Below are 13,590 nucleotides of genomic sequence, written 5' to 3'. Positions count from 1 at the left end.
AGGGACTTAACACAGTTCTCCAGATACCTGAAGCCAATGAACACTTGACAAATTGGGAAGTGTTGTCAGGTATTTTGTGACGATGATAACTCTACAGCAGTCTTTGTGTTCCTTTTTTTGCAGTGTTTCTTTCCTCCTCTTTTTTTTTTTTTTTTTTTTTTTTGAGAATCTTGAAAACCAGTTGTATTTGGTGAGAATGCTAATGTTTGTAATTAGCCATTGCATCATTTCTCACATGTACACCAGCAGCCCTGAGGGAAAACTAGTTCTTCTGGCATTTGGAGGAAATTTTTAACAAACCACATCTGAAGTTCTCAGTAACCCTCCCCTACATTGTCCCCAGTCTGGTGTGTCCCTCTGTTAACTCTACAGAGTCACATCCACAACCTCTTCAGAGGCCCCTTCTCCCCTGGGCTCGTCTGCAGAGTGGGACAGCGATCTGCCAGCAGATGAGGAGCTCCTCAGAGTTCCCCTTGCTGAGTGTCCCTTGCACAATGCCTTGGACATGTCTTTGGGACTCCTTTTCCAAGCTCCCAAATCTCAGGGTCAGCTTGGCCAGTCTACCTCTAATTATGGGAAAGGAGGTCTCTTTCTTTGTCACCACGTTTTTCATACCAGTATGGTTTTATATTGGATCTCATGGGAATTACTGGACAATTTTGGGGGTACAATGCAGTGTTTTGCAAAAATACACCAGGTAATTAACTTGGGTCCTGGGAGCCAGACAGCTCTGTCATTTCAGCTTAGAGTCATCACACGATTTAGGGTGTAAAAGACCTCTGCAGGTAACTGCTCCCACCCCTTGCTCTCAGCACAGCCAGCTTTTACGGCAAGTCTAGCTTCAAAGTTACATCGGGCTACTCAGGCCCTGATTAGTTGTTTTTTAAATATCTCTGAGAATGGAGACTTCAGAGCCCCTCTGGGAAACCTGTTCCACCGACCATGCTCACTGTGGCTTTTTTTCCCCCTAATATCTAATGTGAATGTTCCTTGTTGCGAATTTTGTGGGTTGCATCTTGTCCCTTCACTGTACACCTCCAGTCTCTCTGTGCTTTTCTGTTAGATGTCTAAAAACAGCAGTAAGCCCTCTCTTCTTCAGGCTGAACAAACCCAGCTGTCTCAGCCTCTCCTCATAAATCATGTGTTCCATCTCCACTGAGAGATAACAACTAATATATGATATATCACTGAACTGACATGGCTGTTTTACTTCTGGGACCGAAGCTGGTAGCTTCCTGTAAGCTTGTAGGCACACAGTGCACCTGGAGCTAGTTCAGGTGTTTTGCCATATAGACAGACCCTTAGCAAGTCAATGAGGAAACACCTTAGTTTAAAAATACTGATTCTCCTAATGTGTTGTTCATGAACAACATTATTTCATCAAACCTCTAAGTTTATCTGAAATATTGCGGTGCATTTGGAATTAAATAGTGCCTCAGTCATCTGTTCATTCTGGATACACAGGTGACATGCCAAGGAATAGCAGGGATGAATCAGGCTCAGCTGTGATATTAAGGGCAGAGAAGTAAGGAGACCGTAAGGAAGTCCAAAGCAGCCACAAAATATGGCAGCAGCATCACCAGCAGTTGTAGAGCTGCTGGAGAGCAGTGTGCTGTCACTGTGGCTCAGCATAAGTACCGTGTAGCACACAGGTGACTTTGCTGAAGCAATGGCCTTCTTCACACAGAGGGGAGAATGCTAATCTGATGGCATTCACTCCAAACCCTTCTCATTTTATTGCCATTATGTACTGAAAGGATCTCTTGTCATTTCATTTTGCTATCATTGGATAAATGATTGAGAAAGGGAGGTTATACTTCTCAAGATCTTCACTTGGCCACATAAGGAGACAGACTTGCAGCTGACAAGCAGGGGTCAATTGCTGGAACATATGGGGCAAACGTGTATAGGTATACAGGAGCAGTGTCTGCAAGCAAAAGCAGTCAAAGCAAGACTGTAATACACAGTGACAACATAGGACCAATTTTGTAGCAGAGAATGGCTCACACAACCACCACGAAATTGGCCAGGATGCTCCTGGAGCTCCTCTTGGAGCCTTTCTGCTCTTAGTGTTTGATGCAGGGTAAGAAAAGGCAGCAAAGAAACCACTGCCTATGCCTGAGGTTTATACCTGCACCCAGTGCTGGGGTTTATGGGGCAGGCACCAGAAACAGATTGACCTGAGCTTCATCAGAGTTGAGCTGCAGACGTCTCTGCATGAACAACTCTGTCAGTGCCTGTTGGACAGCTGTCTTTCCCTTCCTGTAAGCACATATGTAACATGTAAAGAGAGCAATACACTTCCCGACCAGTGCCATTTCTGAACTGGTGATTAGGCTGTCTCTGAACTATGGAGTGTTTTTGTGGTAGCTATCCAGATGGGATAGTGGGAGTGGGAGTGGAGAAAGTCAAAACTGTCCAGGCTTTAATTTTATCATTTCTCATAAGGTACCTAGTGCCCTGTGAATAAAGGCATTTTGCACTGTAAATCAATGCCCCAGTCTGGTATTATGGAGCACGAAGTTACTGGCATTGTCATGAGCTGTAAACCACCAGGTCTATGCTTCAGAGTCATTGACTACCTCTTAGCACTTTGCCAGGTCCTAGTCAGAGTCCAAAATTCCTAATTATTTTCTTCTTATCTAAGCCCTTCTATGGCTTGAGAAACTGGGTCTTCTCTAAAACTAGCTGAGACTTACTCATGCATCGCTTCTTCATCAGGGGCTGGAGTCAAAGCATTTAAAATCCGTTGCAGTCCCTGCACCAAGAACTTCCTGCTGGCCAAGGATCCCAGCATGCCTGAAGTCAGAGGAGGTGTTAGGCAGAGCATCTTCTTGAGACATATGCCAAGGAAGTTATTTCACTTCCCTCAGCCCTATCTTCACTTTGTTTGATGCAGGAAGTAGGAAGAGGGCACAGCAATAGAGAAAGTTTTCACTCAGAACATCTCTCCATGCTTTGCAGCTGGTATTTTAAGAAAACACAGATTATATTTGATAAATGCTAGCAATCTGTGCACTATGTGATAAATGCCAGTCAGATATTCAGGTTAAAAGGGTGCACTTGCTGCAAACCATACTTTCTCACTTGGAGGCTGAAGCGTAATCTGTTTTCCTCTCCCTCTTTCCAAGTTGTCCTTTATAGGATTGCAGACTGTGTTTCAAAACTGTGAATTTTAGGAAGTGGAGTGCTGTCTCAGATGTGCTTATTTCAATGAAGTGCTATGCATATCCATCCCACTAGAAAGAAACAAAAATTAGCAAGTACTTTGGGCACATTTACATATCTGGATTTTAGTAAAAGCTGTCTGTGTAAGTAAACTTTTTTAAATGAATTGAGATTTTGATTTGTCTCTGGAACACGTTAAAAAACTTTCAACCATGAATTTCATTCCCTTTCCACTGGCTAGAATTCTACATTTTCTCTCAGATTTTGTTCAGACTGATGTAGCTGCATAATTTTGGACCAAACTGGAAAGATTTTGAGATAAAAAGCTAGAAAACAAGAGTTAAGTTTTGCGGCCCAGACTACATAGTCAACGTACATCTAACTTTAAACATATGTTAGTACCAATGTCTTCAATCTTGAATCTTAGCTGAAGTGAGTGGATCTGTCTTGTGTTACTTTAGGAAGTGAATAATTTTAAAGAAATTCTTAACTCTGATAGTTTTTCAGTGAAGTGTAAAACCGGGTGGATACGTGCATACAATTGTAGGCTGTTCAGAAGGTCATCCTGCTGGAAACAGTAGAGTGAACACTTATTTGTTAACAAGTATGAAGAAAATAGATACATGGATTTGGTTTTTTATTAACTTTCAGGAAAGCTCACTGTTGGTGGGAGGGTTGTGGTTAAATTAGACTGTGCAAATAAGTAGTCAGGGCACTAAAAATTTAAAAGAAACTGAAGGAATATTGGTGCTTTACTAGCTTGAAATTCTTATGATCTTCTAAAATTTAATTAAATCAATACCATTGCCTACTCTTTGGGCCATAGATTCAGTTACTTTGGAGGGTTTTAGAAATTAGGGTCTTATGAGGATTTCAATAGTGCTTGTTCAATGTCAGAAGAACTATGCTTTTCTTACGAGTTTATAAACATGAAAGATGAAGATTCGCTGTAACTGAGGGCATGAGGATCTTGTGTAAATTTTCTTCCATATTATCTTTTGTTCCTTATTTCCACTGAATTTGCCTCAGAATGATTAATGTTTTTTTTGTGAAAAAGAAAAAATTCAGCTTTGTCGTGCCATATCATATGTTTCTATGTTGACGTCCTGGCATAGTTACATGCTATAGCAGGAAGATTAGAGAGGCACTGGCAAGGTGTTTTCAACTAAAGCCTGAATTTTCCCCCCAACATTCAATGGCAAAACAAAAATAGATTTAACAAAAGGCCACTCTCTCTTTATCCCACTTTCAGGTATATTTAATCTGGATGAATGCTTACTCCTGCACTTTCAAATTACTTGGATGCTCATACCCTTTTATTAATATCTACTTGGTCCAGAAGTAAAAAAGGCCAGTAACAAAGGATCCTACACAGCAAGTGTTTGTATGTGCATATGGATCAAAGGTGCCTGGAATTCATATTGAGAGCTGATCCATTGAGGGAGAAGTCTCATTGGTACGTAGCTAATTTTCTGAGCATGTGTGCACTTAATAGTATTCGAAGGTGAAGTCAAGCTGCTGCTTGAAATGAACTGCAATTGTAAGAAATGGTGAAGTTTTTTGTGTTATTTTTTTTCCCCAATAGTTGCTCAATGCCTTATATCAATTTTCTTTCTTTTTTTTCCAGGGTTAACAAACCTTAAAATTACTCTGAGAACACATTCATCCTTTTGTCAGGCTTGACCAATGAATTTTACAAAACACCAAGGATATTTTGAAAGGCCTCTGTCCAAATTTCAGTCAAGGGGTACATCTTAATAGAAAACATGTGGTACATTTTTACCTGCGACTAACATTTTGGTCCTTCATTGTACGGTGAAAATCTGCTGGCGGAGAAAGAGAAGACTTCTTTTGTTAAGAACATTTTCACTGGTGGAAAAGAGCTGGCACCCCCTCATAATATGAAGCCCTTTGAGAAAAGCTGGTTGTTTCTACTGCTGCCTGTGGTACTAAGAGTTGTACGCTCCTCCTTTATTAGTGTCAACCTTGGGGTGAAAGTGATGAAGGGACAGTCTGTCTTCCTGTCAGAAGATGACCTCAGATTTTCCATCCCCAGAGAGAAGGATGTCTGCAAAGTAGAAGTTGTGATTAATGAGCCAATAACACAGAGGGTTGGGAAACTAACTCCACAGGTATTTGGGCTCCGTTGTGCTGGTCTGTGTGTCCATGTGTGTGCAGGTGTGGGAGAAACTAGGAAGAGTTGCTTTGTTGATTTTTTTTATTTTGGGTAGTGACTAAATGGCATGAAACTGAATGGCCTGTGAGATTCAGCCTTTTGCTAAAAGTAGCCAGCTGACAGAGAACTGCACCCCTGAAATCCAAAAGCTGAGCTCAGTAACACAAGTGCATAAAAGGGAGTTCGGTCAAAGTCTCCTTTCACAAGCGGAGAATGGGTATTCCAAAACTTTCGGTTAGGAGATATCCTCCTGTCTCTCAGCTGCTTGTTTTTCTACCGTGAGGGTAACCAGTGCCCCTCGGGTAATGCATAGCCTGCTAGAGCATTTTGCATTTTAGTCATGAAGCCACTACTTAGGGAGCAATTAAGAAAAAATTCATCACATACAATAAGCACATTGTGTACACCGTTGTTTGCTCTGCTCTGCAACAGCTAAATTGCTAGCAGATGGCAAATACGTTAAAAAAATGTTTTCTGTTAAAATTTCAAGCTTGTAGGATTAATGAAATGTATTTCACATATCACCGTTCTGCTACTCATTTGCCTCACAAATGTCCCCACCTGAATCATAGCAGGAAGGAGTTGGAAGTAATTGACATGAAGATGTAACGGTAGAGATAGAAGATGAATGGTTTTAAAATGAACTATAACCAAACAGGTTTTGTCTATTTTCAAAAAGTTTTGTTAATTGTACCATGCAGCATACAATCCTATATGTTTGTATATGTATCTTGTTTTAAACATGCTCTCTGAGGTTTCTGGTGGTCTCTGTGAAGGTGGATGCAGGAGCACCAATCTCAATAGATTTTTCAAAGCTTCAGGCTTGGTCATCATCATCATTATTTTTGCAGACCACTGACAAGTACTTCAGCTGAACCAGCACTCAGAAGGAGCAGAGGCACACCAGGGAAAACAGGAGGCGATGACCAGGGCAATATGTGATCTTCTCTAGAGACTGGCCCCAAGATGTGCAGTACCTCTGCTGAGACTTCCCCAGGGCTTGCTCTCTGTCAGCACAGGGGCTCTGACCGTAGGCCCTCTTCTCCACTTCCCCAGTCTAGTTTGGCCCATGAGGAGAAAAAAAGAGACTTACATGTCTCATTGCTGGCAAACCTCTTCTGTAGGCAAGCTGGCTGGCTGGCTGAGTGACTTGGCTTTCAATTTCTGCCTCAGCCTCTAAATGCAGTAGGACCCAGATATTTTGAAAAAGCCACTTTGTCCTTTGTGACCTGACATGCTTCAAGCACAGGGTCCAGAGACCCCAGGAGATGTGTACTCACCATACCTTATTTTCCAAAATACCTAGGGTCCTTGCCTTTCCCCACTCCCAATCCCACCTCCATTAAGTGCTCATCCTTTCATGGCCCTGGTGTGAGCCCAGGTGTGGCTCTTGGAGGCTGCAGGTACATGTCATCTGGAGGGGTGAGCTCTGCTGGGCAGGTGGCCCTGGGGTATCAGGTTGGGAGGGGCTGCAGCTGCTGGCGGTGCCTGGGATACCTCCCCTGGATGGCTCCTGGCCTGAGTGCCATCCCGTTAGGAAAGGTGCCTTCTCCTCTCCGCAGCCGTGGGGAAGTGGGAGTGCCAGAGACACCAGCACGTGGGGTTCCCCAGGGAAACTGCCAGCGAGATAGGCAGTCTGGTTATCTCAAGTCATGTTTCCTTGCTGGGGAAGAACAAGAGGGCATTTGTAAGTTGAGGGCTTCTGTTTTAAATGACAAAATCCTGAGCCAGACACTGAAAAGTACTGCCTGAGCTTTCACCATTCCTAAAAAAAGGTGCCGGAGTCCAGCCCCCCCCCGAGCTACTCACACTCTTTCTACCAGGAAATTCTGCAGCCAGAAAATGTCTCTGTTCTGATCTGTTTTACTGCCATTGAAGTGAGTAATGTCCTAGGAATGTATGACAATTTAATTATAAATTGTAATTGAAAAGCAGTTGAAGTAGAAAAAAACAAAGCTCGACAGTAATTAGGAAAAGATTTAGATCTCCTTTGTCTTACCCAGTGAATTTATAGACAATTAGAGTTGCCTGTTCATATAAAAGGAAAACATATTAGGAAACATAAAACAGATGTTTCTTTCTGCAAAGCAGATTGTGTCTTATACATATATAAAATGACTGTCAGTCAGTGGTAACAGACCTTTGTGAAAAGGTCCTTCATTTTCCATCCCCTTGTTATCAATTAAGAGATGGAACTAATGATGTCTTAGAATGAAAGGAATTAATTCTTTGATATTATAAACCATCTCCTCTGCTGTAGGCAGCCCCCTCTGATATGAACAGGGATGCATCATCTGAGCAGTATCTCATTGTCAGGTGCACACCAGACCTACATGTCACCAAAAACCCTAGTGACTTTGAGGGCTCTACACTGATTTACATCAGTAAATAATCTCATCTTCAGTGTACAACATTAAACTACTGGAAGCTGTAATATGAGTGGCTTTTGTATATAATGTACTTTTTTTTTTACTGTAAGGTAACACACCACCTAACTACCTTTTTTTTTTTTTTTTTTTGTAGGATATCACTTAGGACTATCTAATTAATTAATCACCTTCCTTTATGTTAGCTTGTACTAAGAAAGAAAGACATTAAATAAGAAAAAGACATTGGTGTTTTTAAATATTGAAAAAAACCAAAACACATATTTCTGTGACATTTGAAAACAATACACAATAGAACAGCCACAACATAGTCAAAACCTTCATCATACGAGAGCAATTTTATTTTTCAGAAACTATTCTTGTCCTTCCTTTCTAAGCAGTCCCAACAAATAAAATAAATCATACTTTCCATAACACCATATATTACAGATTATTCCAAGATTATTTTAGTCAATAGGAAGAGTGGTAAGTCCATGTATATGTATCTGATAATCAATTAACTCACTACATTTAAAAAAAAAAATGTACAATATGTGCTTCTTGATGAAAGTTAAAAGCAGGCAATATATTTTTAAAATCACTAGGAATACAGAACAATTAACACATAGCTTGAGCATCTGAGAATAACTTCAGCAGAAGTGGACACTGCCAGTAATAATGAAAGCTGATAAACTCTAATTATTTTTTCATTATAGAGAGATGAAAGTTCTAATTCTGTGTACTGGTTAGAAAGAAACTAAGGTCACTAGTTCTTATATCCTTTACTGTAAATCCATGAAGTGGTCATGATGCACTTCAGTTACCTACGCTTTAACAACTAATTTAGGAATTAAAGTATTACTTTATTTTTACACTGAAAGTCAGAGCATCCAAAGACTTTCCCTATGCGCTGCACTTCCAGTCAACATTTCAGAACCTCACTAAAATCCCCCTTCCATTTCACCATCTTCCAAAGTGGTTGGGAAGATGTAGGTAATTCAGGCAAGCCACTTCATTTTCATTATTTTTTTGCTGTATTTTAAGAAATGACTGGTCATAAGAAATGACCTCTTCTTTCTGCAAAAAGATGTGGTTCGTCAGTCAGCCACATATGTATATTAATCCTTATTAGTTATGGCCTCATCAGGTCTATTAGTGAATGCTGAACAGATTTTACTTTAGTCCGTAGAAGAACTAATCATGCGTGAATTCTACCCATAAAAACTGAATCAAAACCGCGTTTAGTTTCACAGTGAGACACTCAGGAAATGAAATGCTTAGCTTTTGCCTTCATGCTGACAAGAATATGCCCTGTCTCCCCGTAGATATGAAACATGAGTATCCTCCATTTACACATAGGCTACGTAGGGGTTCCCTGTTATCACAAGGAGAACATAGACGTGGTCTTATCAATGCTAGGAACTTTCAGCTGTTAAACTCTATAAAGAAATATAGCTACATGGGAATTGTAACTTACCAGACTTGCAAATTGGCATATGTGAGGACATGAAAATCCTATGCTGCAGAATCTGAATCCCTGCTCCAAAGAACGGGTGTGTCGCAACTCTCCAAAGCAATCTTTTTTCCATTTGGGTCAGGAATTTTCCTCATGGCCTTACTTTTGCAAGTTAACAAACCATTAAACAGTCAGCCTGGAACAAGTGTCTGTCTTAGATGGTTAAACTGTGGCCAGCCATCTTTGCAAATTTGACCTGTATCAGGTGTATCATAAGAATTAGTCTCTTTTGAATGAGCTGGTGGACACAATATAGAAATTCTGTTTGCTTTTATGCTGTGGGAATACACTGACATTGGGGCTGGGTGTTGTATGGCACAGAGATGACATCTGATCTGGTAAAAGGTTACTGGTACAAAGTCAGTGTTCCAAAAACACATAACAAATCTGAGCTAGCAAAGTTTCCAACAGAGAAATTTCACAGGATCATACTTTTGTAGTCCAATGGTAGTCGCCATAAAGCAGGATTTACTGTATAATCAAGCTATCGCCACGAGCAACTTTAAAAGCTAATAAATCTAATATTATACTGCAGGCTTTTCAGTTCCACTGCAGTTCTGCTGAATACAAATGCATCCATAAGTCCACAGGCTGCAGTGGTAGAGAGCGTGCACTCAAACTATTTGTTGCGCTGGAAGAGGGACTTGGCAGCCTGAAACAACCACTTTTACATGCCCATTCCCTTGTAGAGTGCCAGCAACCTGACATTAAAGTGGTTGCTCTGGCTCTCACTGGTAGACCACAGAACAGGTGAATACCTATTCATAGAAATAAACTACAGAATAAAAATCTCCTTAGTCTGATGCATTCCTGACAGTCAGAGAGAAGTGGAACAGAAGCCGCGAAGTTAACATCCTTGACGGTGTTGTACTTGTCTATTCTTTCTCCTTCATAGGTTTTTGACTGTCACTTCCTTCCTAATGAAGTCAAATATACCCACAATGGCTGTCCAATCTTAGATGAAGACACGGTCATGCTTAGGCTGTACAGGTAGGCAGCGGTGCGAGATCACACTTTATTGTTACCAGGAGAACAGCTGCCCTCAGGAAGAGCAAGCAGTTCATTTTTCACGGTAAAAGCTGCACATACCGTAACTACTTAGACCCAGTAGCAGCATCATTAGTCAACAAGTGACCATTTGCTTACAGAAACATTTGCCAAAATGTATTTCAGATATGCTCAAATAATGTGTTTGTTAGTATTAATAAATATTATGTATTGCTTGTTTATGACAGAAAACCAGTGATTTTTCTTTTTATTGTTGAAAGTGACAACAGTACTTTCAGACTACTGTATGTTCTGTGTTGTCCTGCTGATAGGGACACAAAGTCTTGTATAAACACAGCGAGTAAGCTCTTCCTTCACACAAACACCCTTTTTACAAGTATGAGGAGGTGGGCAGCAGTGTCTGGCACCTCATGGTCTCTTTGGGGTTGGAGGGCACGTGAGAGAAAGGGGTCCAAGTAATTAAATTTAGAAGCTGAGGCCAATGCCAAACTCACAGAGTGCCAGAAGATGTGAAGATGCATAATTAATTAATTTCCTTCTACCACCTGCAGGTTTACAGAAACTGAAACGTTTGTAGAAACATTCACCCTCCATGTGCAGTTACTTGAGCCAGACTGTAACATCATCAAAATGCGCTCCCGTGCCCTGGAGGTGCCTGAGTACTATGGTCTATCCAGGGTGATTGACAAGAACATCCTCGCTTTTGACTATGACAGGAAGATAAATCTGGATTGCACCATTTCCATAGCCTCTTCAGAAACCCACCTGCCTGCTCATGGCCAGCTCATCACCGGGGAAGTGCAGCAAGAGCAGCTTCGTGGAGATCAGCCACAAAGCTTCTTCCCAGGCCCTAGTATGATGTGCTTTAGTTGTTTGTATTAGCCAGTTCAAAGAGACCCAGCAGATTAAGTCTGCAGCAGTGGGTTGCTTCAGACGTGCTGGGTAAGAGTGGGTCATGTGAAGTTTAATGAACAGCTTGAGCTATCATGGAAACTGAAAGGGACATGAAGTTTGTGTGGGGCACAACATAGATCACAGATCTGGGTCAGTAATCCCCCCTGATTGGAGTCTGTTTTTGGCTCCGAGACATGCGGACCAATGTGACAGCTTTGGGAGTGCCAAGACTCGGTAGAAACAGCACAGGGAGTTGTTGGAGGCAGCACCTACCCAAGAGACCAAGGGAGGTTGGAGTTGGAAGATGTCAGATGAAAACAAAAACCTGTAGGAAAAGTTAAGTCAGGAAAGGAGTCCCAGTTCTCATCACACTGGCTTTTTATCAGGGTTAGTTTAGCTATATGGATGGGCTTCCGATGGCGGTTTCTGCTCTGGTAACTGTTTCACTATTGCTTCTGTTGGGTTACAGAGCACAGCCTGGGCCAGCAGTGCAGAAACGGGAGCTGCATGCTGGAACTGGGAGTCGTTCACAACACAAAAATGAGCTGTGAAGAATTTCTGAGGATGGGGATTCGATATCAGCACCTTGACCCTCCCTCGCCTGACACCGACTATATTCCTGTGAGGTTGGATCTCACAGACAGCAGAAGCAAAACTCTGCACAAGGTAGACTTTTACGCAACCTTACAATGTCTGATTGTCTTCCTGGTTTTCAAAAAATTTAAATTCGTTGCTCCTTTTCACATTTGAAGAGAGACAGCAATCCTGAAAGTTTGTTCAGTTCTTACGATGTTGCCAGCTGGGCAAATGAAATGCATTATCTCCATGCCTCTATGCTTAGACCATTATGGCTACAGAGAAACACCTGTGGTTGTTTACTGGCAGGCATAAGAAGTTTAGCCTGAGAACAAAATTAATTCTGGCATAATTCCACCTTTTTTATAGAGCATGAACTGCACTGACTTCGACATATATAGTAATTAACAAATTAAGAGCTGTGTGAACATATTCAGTTAATAATAATTAATGACTCATGCATGTTTCTGTCAGGTAAAGTTATTCATCAAACTCACATCAAATTAAGCAAGTTGTTTCAGCCCAAAATGAAGGACACAAATAAGACTAGTGAACCTGGAAGACTTTTTCATGAGGTCTAAATATTTACTTCAGGCATTTTCTTATTAAAATGTTTCAATTTTTCTTTTCAAAATAATTATTGCTTTAACACGTACCCCAATTAGCTATGTGAAGGTAATGGAAATTGAATTTGTTTGCTTCACTTTGACCTTTCAGTTGTCTCATTTTTTCCTGTTGTAGACTGAATATGCATGGCTCCCTGTTCAGATTAAAGGTGCTATTCCCAATCAAATACCCAAAGCTGCCCCGATGGCAAAGTTCATCCTGGAAGTAGATCAATTTATTTTAACCCCCATTACAACCACAACCGTTGATGCTGAAGACAATGAAACTCCAAAGTCCCTGCTTGTATTCAACATTACCAAGCCACCTCCACGGGGCTTCATCACTCATCTATCTGACCATACAAAAGCTGTTGGCTCCTTCACGTGGAAAGATCTCAGTGACATGCTCATTGCTTATCAGCCTCCAAATAACAGCCACACAGAGAGGAGGAATTATGAGGTAAGTGTAATGTATGAGCATTTGCTGGTTTTCATCTCCTTAAGATTCACTAAGCTGTAAATAAATGCATTCATTTGTAATGGATATTTTTCAGAAAAAAAAAAGGTGTTTCTCTAACCATATGCAATGCAGGAGCAGAGGTAAAATCTTTTGCCACTTTCTCCTATGACTCATCAGCTTAACTGTCTAACACAAATCAGATATTTGTTGCTCACTACTTAAAAATTTCTTTGCACTGAAAGATTTTTATCCCCTCTGACTACGAATATCTAAACAGGATTGTTTTGGTTCTTCTTTTTTTTTTTTTTAATTTATTTTTTATTTTTTTATGACAGGAATAGGGGAATAACACTACTTGTAGATCTAACCAAAGGCCTTTGGAAGGATCAGTGGTGCCTTTTCCACATAGCTTTTATCTCAATGTGACAGTACTGATCCCTGTGACCTGTGGACAGGTGACATATTTAAAGCCATGAAAGACGGACCAGCTAAATGTCAGGATTGCCATTTGATCTCGCACCCTACCTAATGCGTCAATAGTGGTATAGGGATAACAAAAAGGGACTCAACAGTTCCTGCTGGGAGGATTAAAAGCACGTCACTAACACAGAGAACATGATGCAAATGATGAAAGCAGGCTGGTATCTGCAGGGTCTGGAGTAAGCGAGTAAATAAGCGGTGCTGATCTATGAGACCAAGGCTGCAGGAATACATTTATGTTTTATGGGAGCTAACAGAGCACCACTTCCACCTTTTCCATGTCGGCTGCTAGCGATGTTTTTCCCTCCAGATCTGTCACAGAGTGCTGTCAGTGAATGCCT

At 41.1% G+C, this 13,590-nt stretch overlaps 1 protein-coding gene across 1 annotated transcript in view; it reads left to right on the top strand.

Moving 5' to 3' along the window:
- Positions 1-5,069: 5,069 nt before the first annotated feature.
- Positions 5,070-13,590, top strand: part of FREM1 (FRAS1 related extracellular matrix 1) — a 60,689-nt gene continuing 52,168 nt past the window's right edge. The window contains exons 1-5 of the mRNA XM_076362126.1: positions 5,070-5,300; positions 10,122-10,216; positions 10,786-11,087; positions 11,598-11,794; positions 12,446-12,769. Of these exons, the coding sequence (XP_076218241.1) occupies positions 5,070-5,300; positions 10,122-10,216; positions 10,786-11,087; positions 11,598-11,794; positions 12,446-12,769 (1,149 nt within the window). The remainder of the gene's footprint in view (positions 5,301-10,121; positions 10,217-10,785; positions 11,088-11,597; positions 11,795-12,445; positions 12,770-13,590) is intronic.

Source organism: Aptenodytes patagonicus, chromosome Z (assembly GCF_965638725.1).
Source record: "Aptenodytes patagonicus chromosome Z, bAptPat1.pri.cur, whole genome shotgun sequence".
NCBI lineage: Eukaryota > Metazoa > Chordata > Aves > Sphenisciformes > Spheniscidae > Aptenodytes > Aptenodytes patagonicus.
This window is presented reverse-complemented; position numbering and strand designations above follow the sequence as displayed.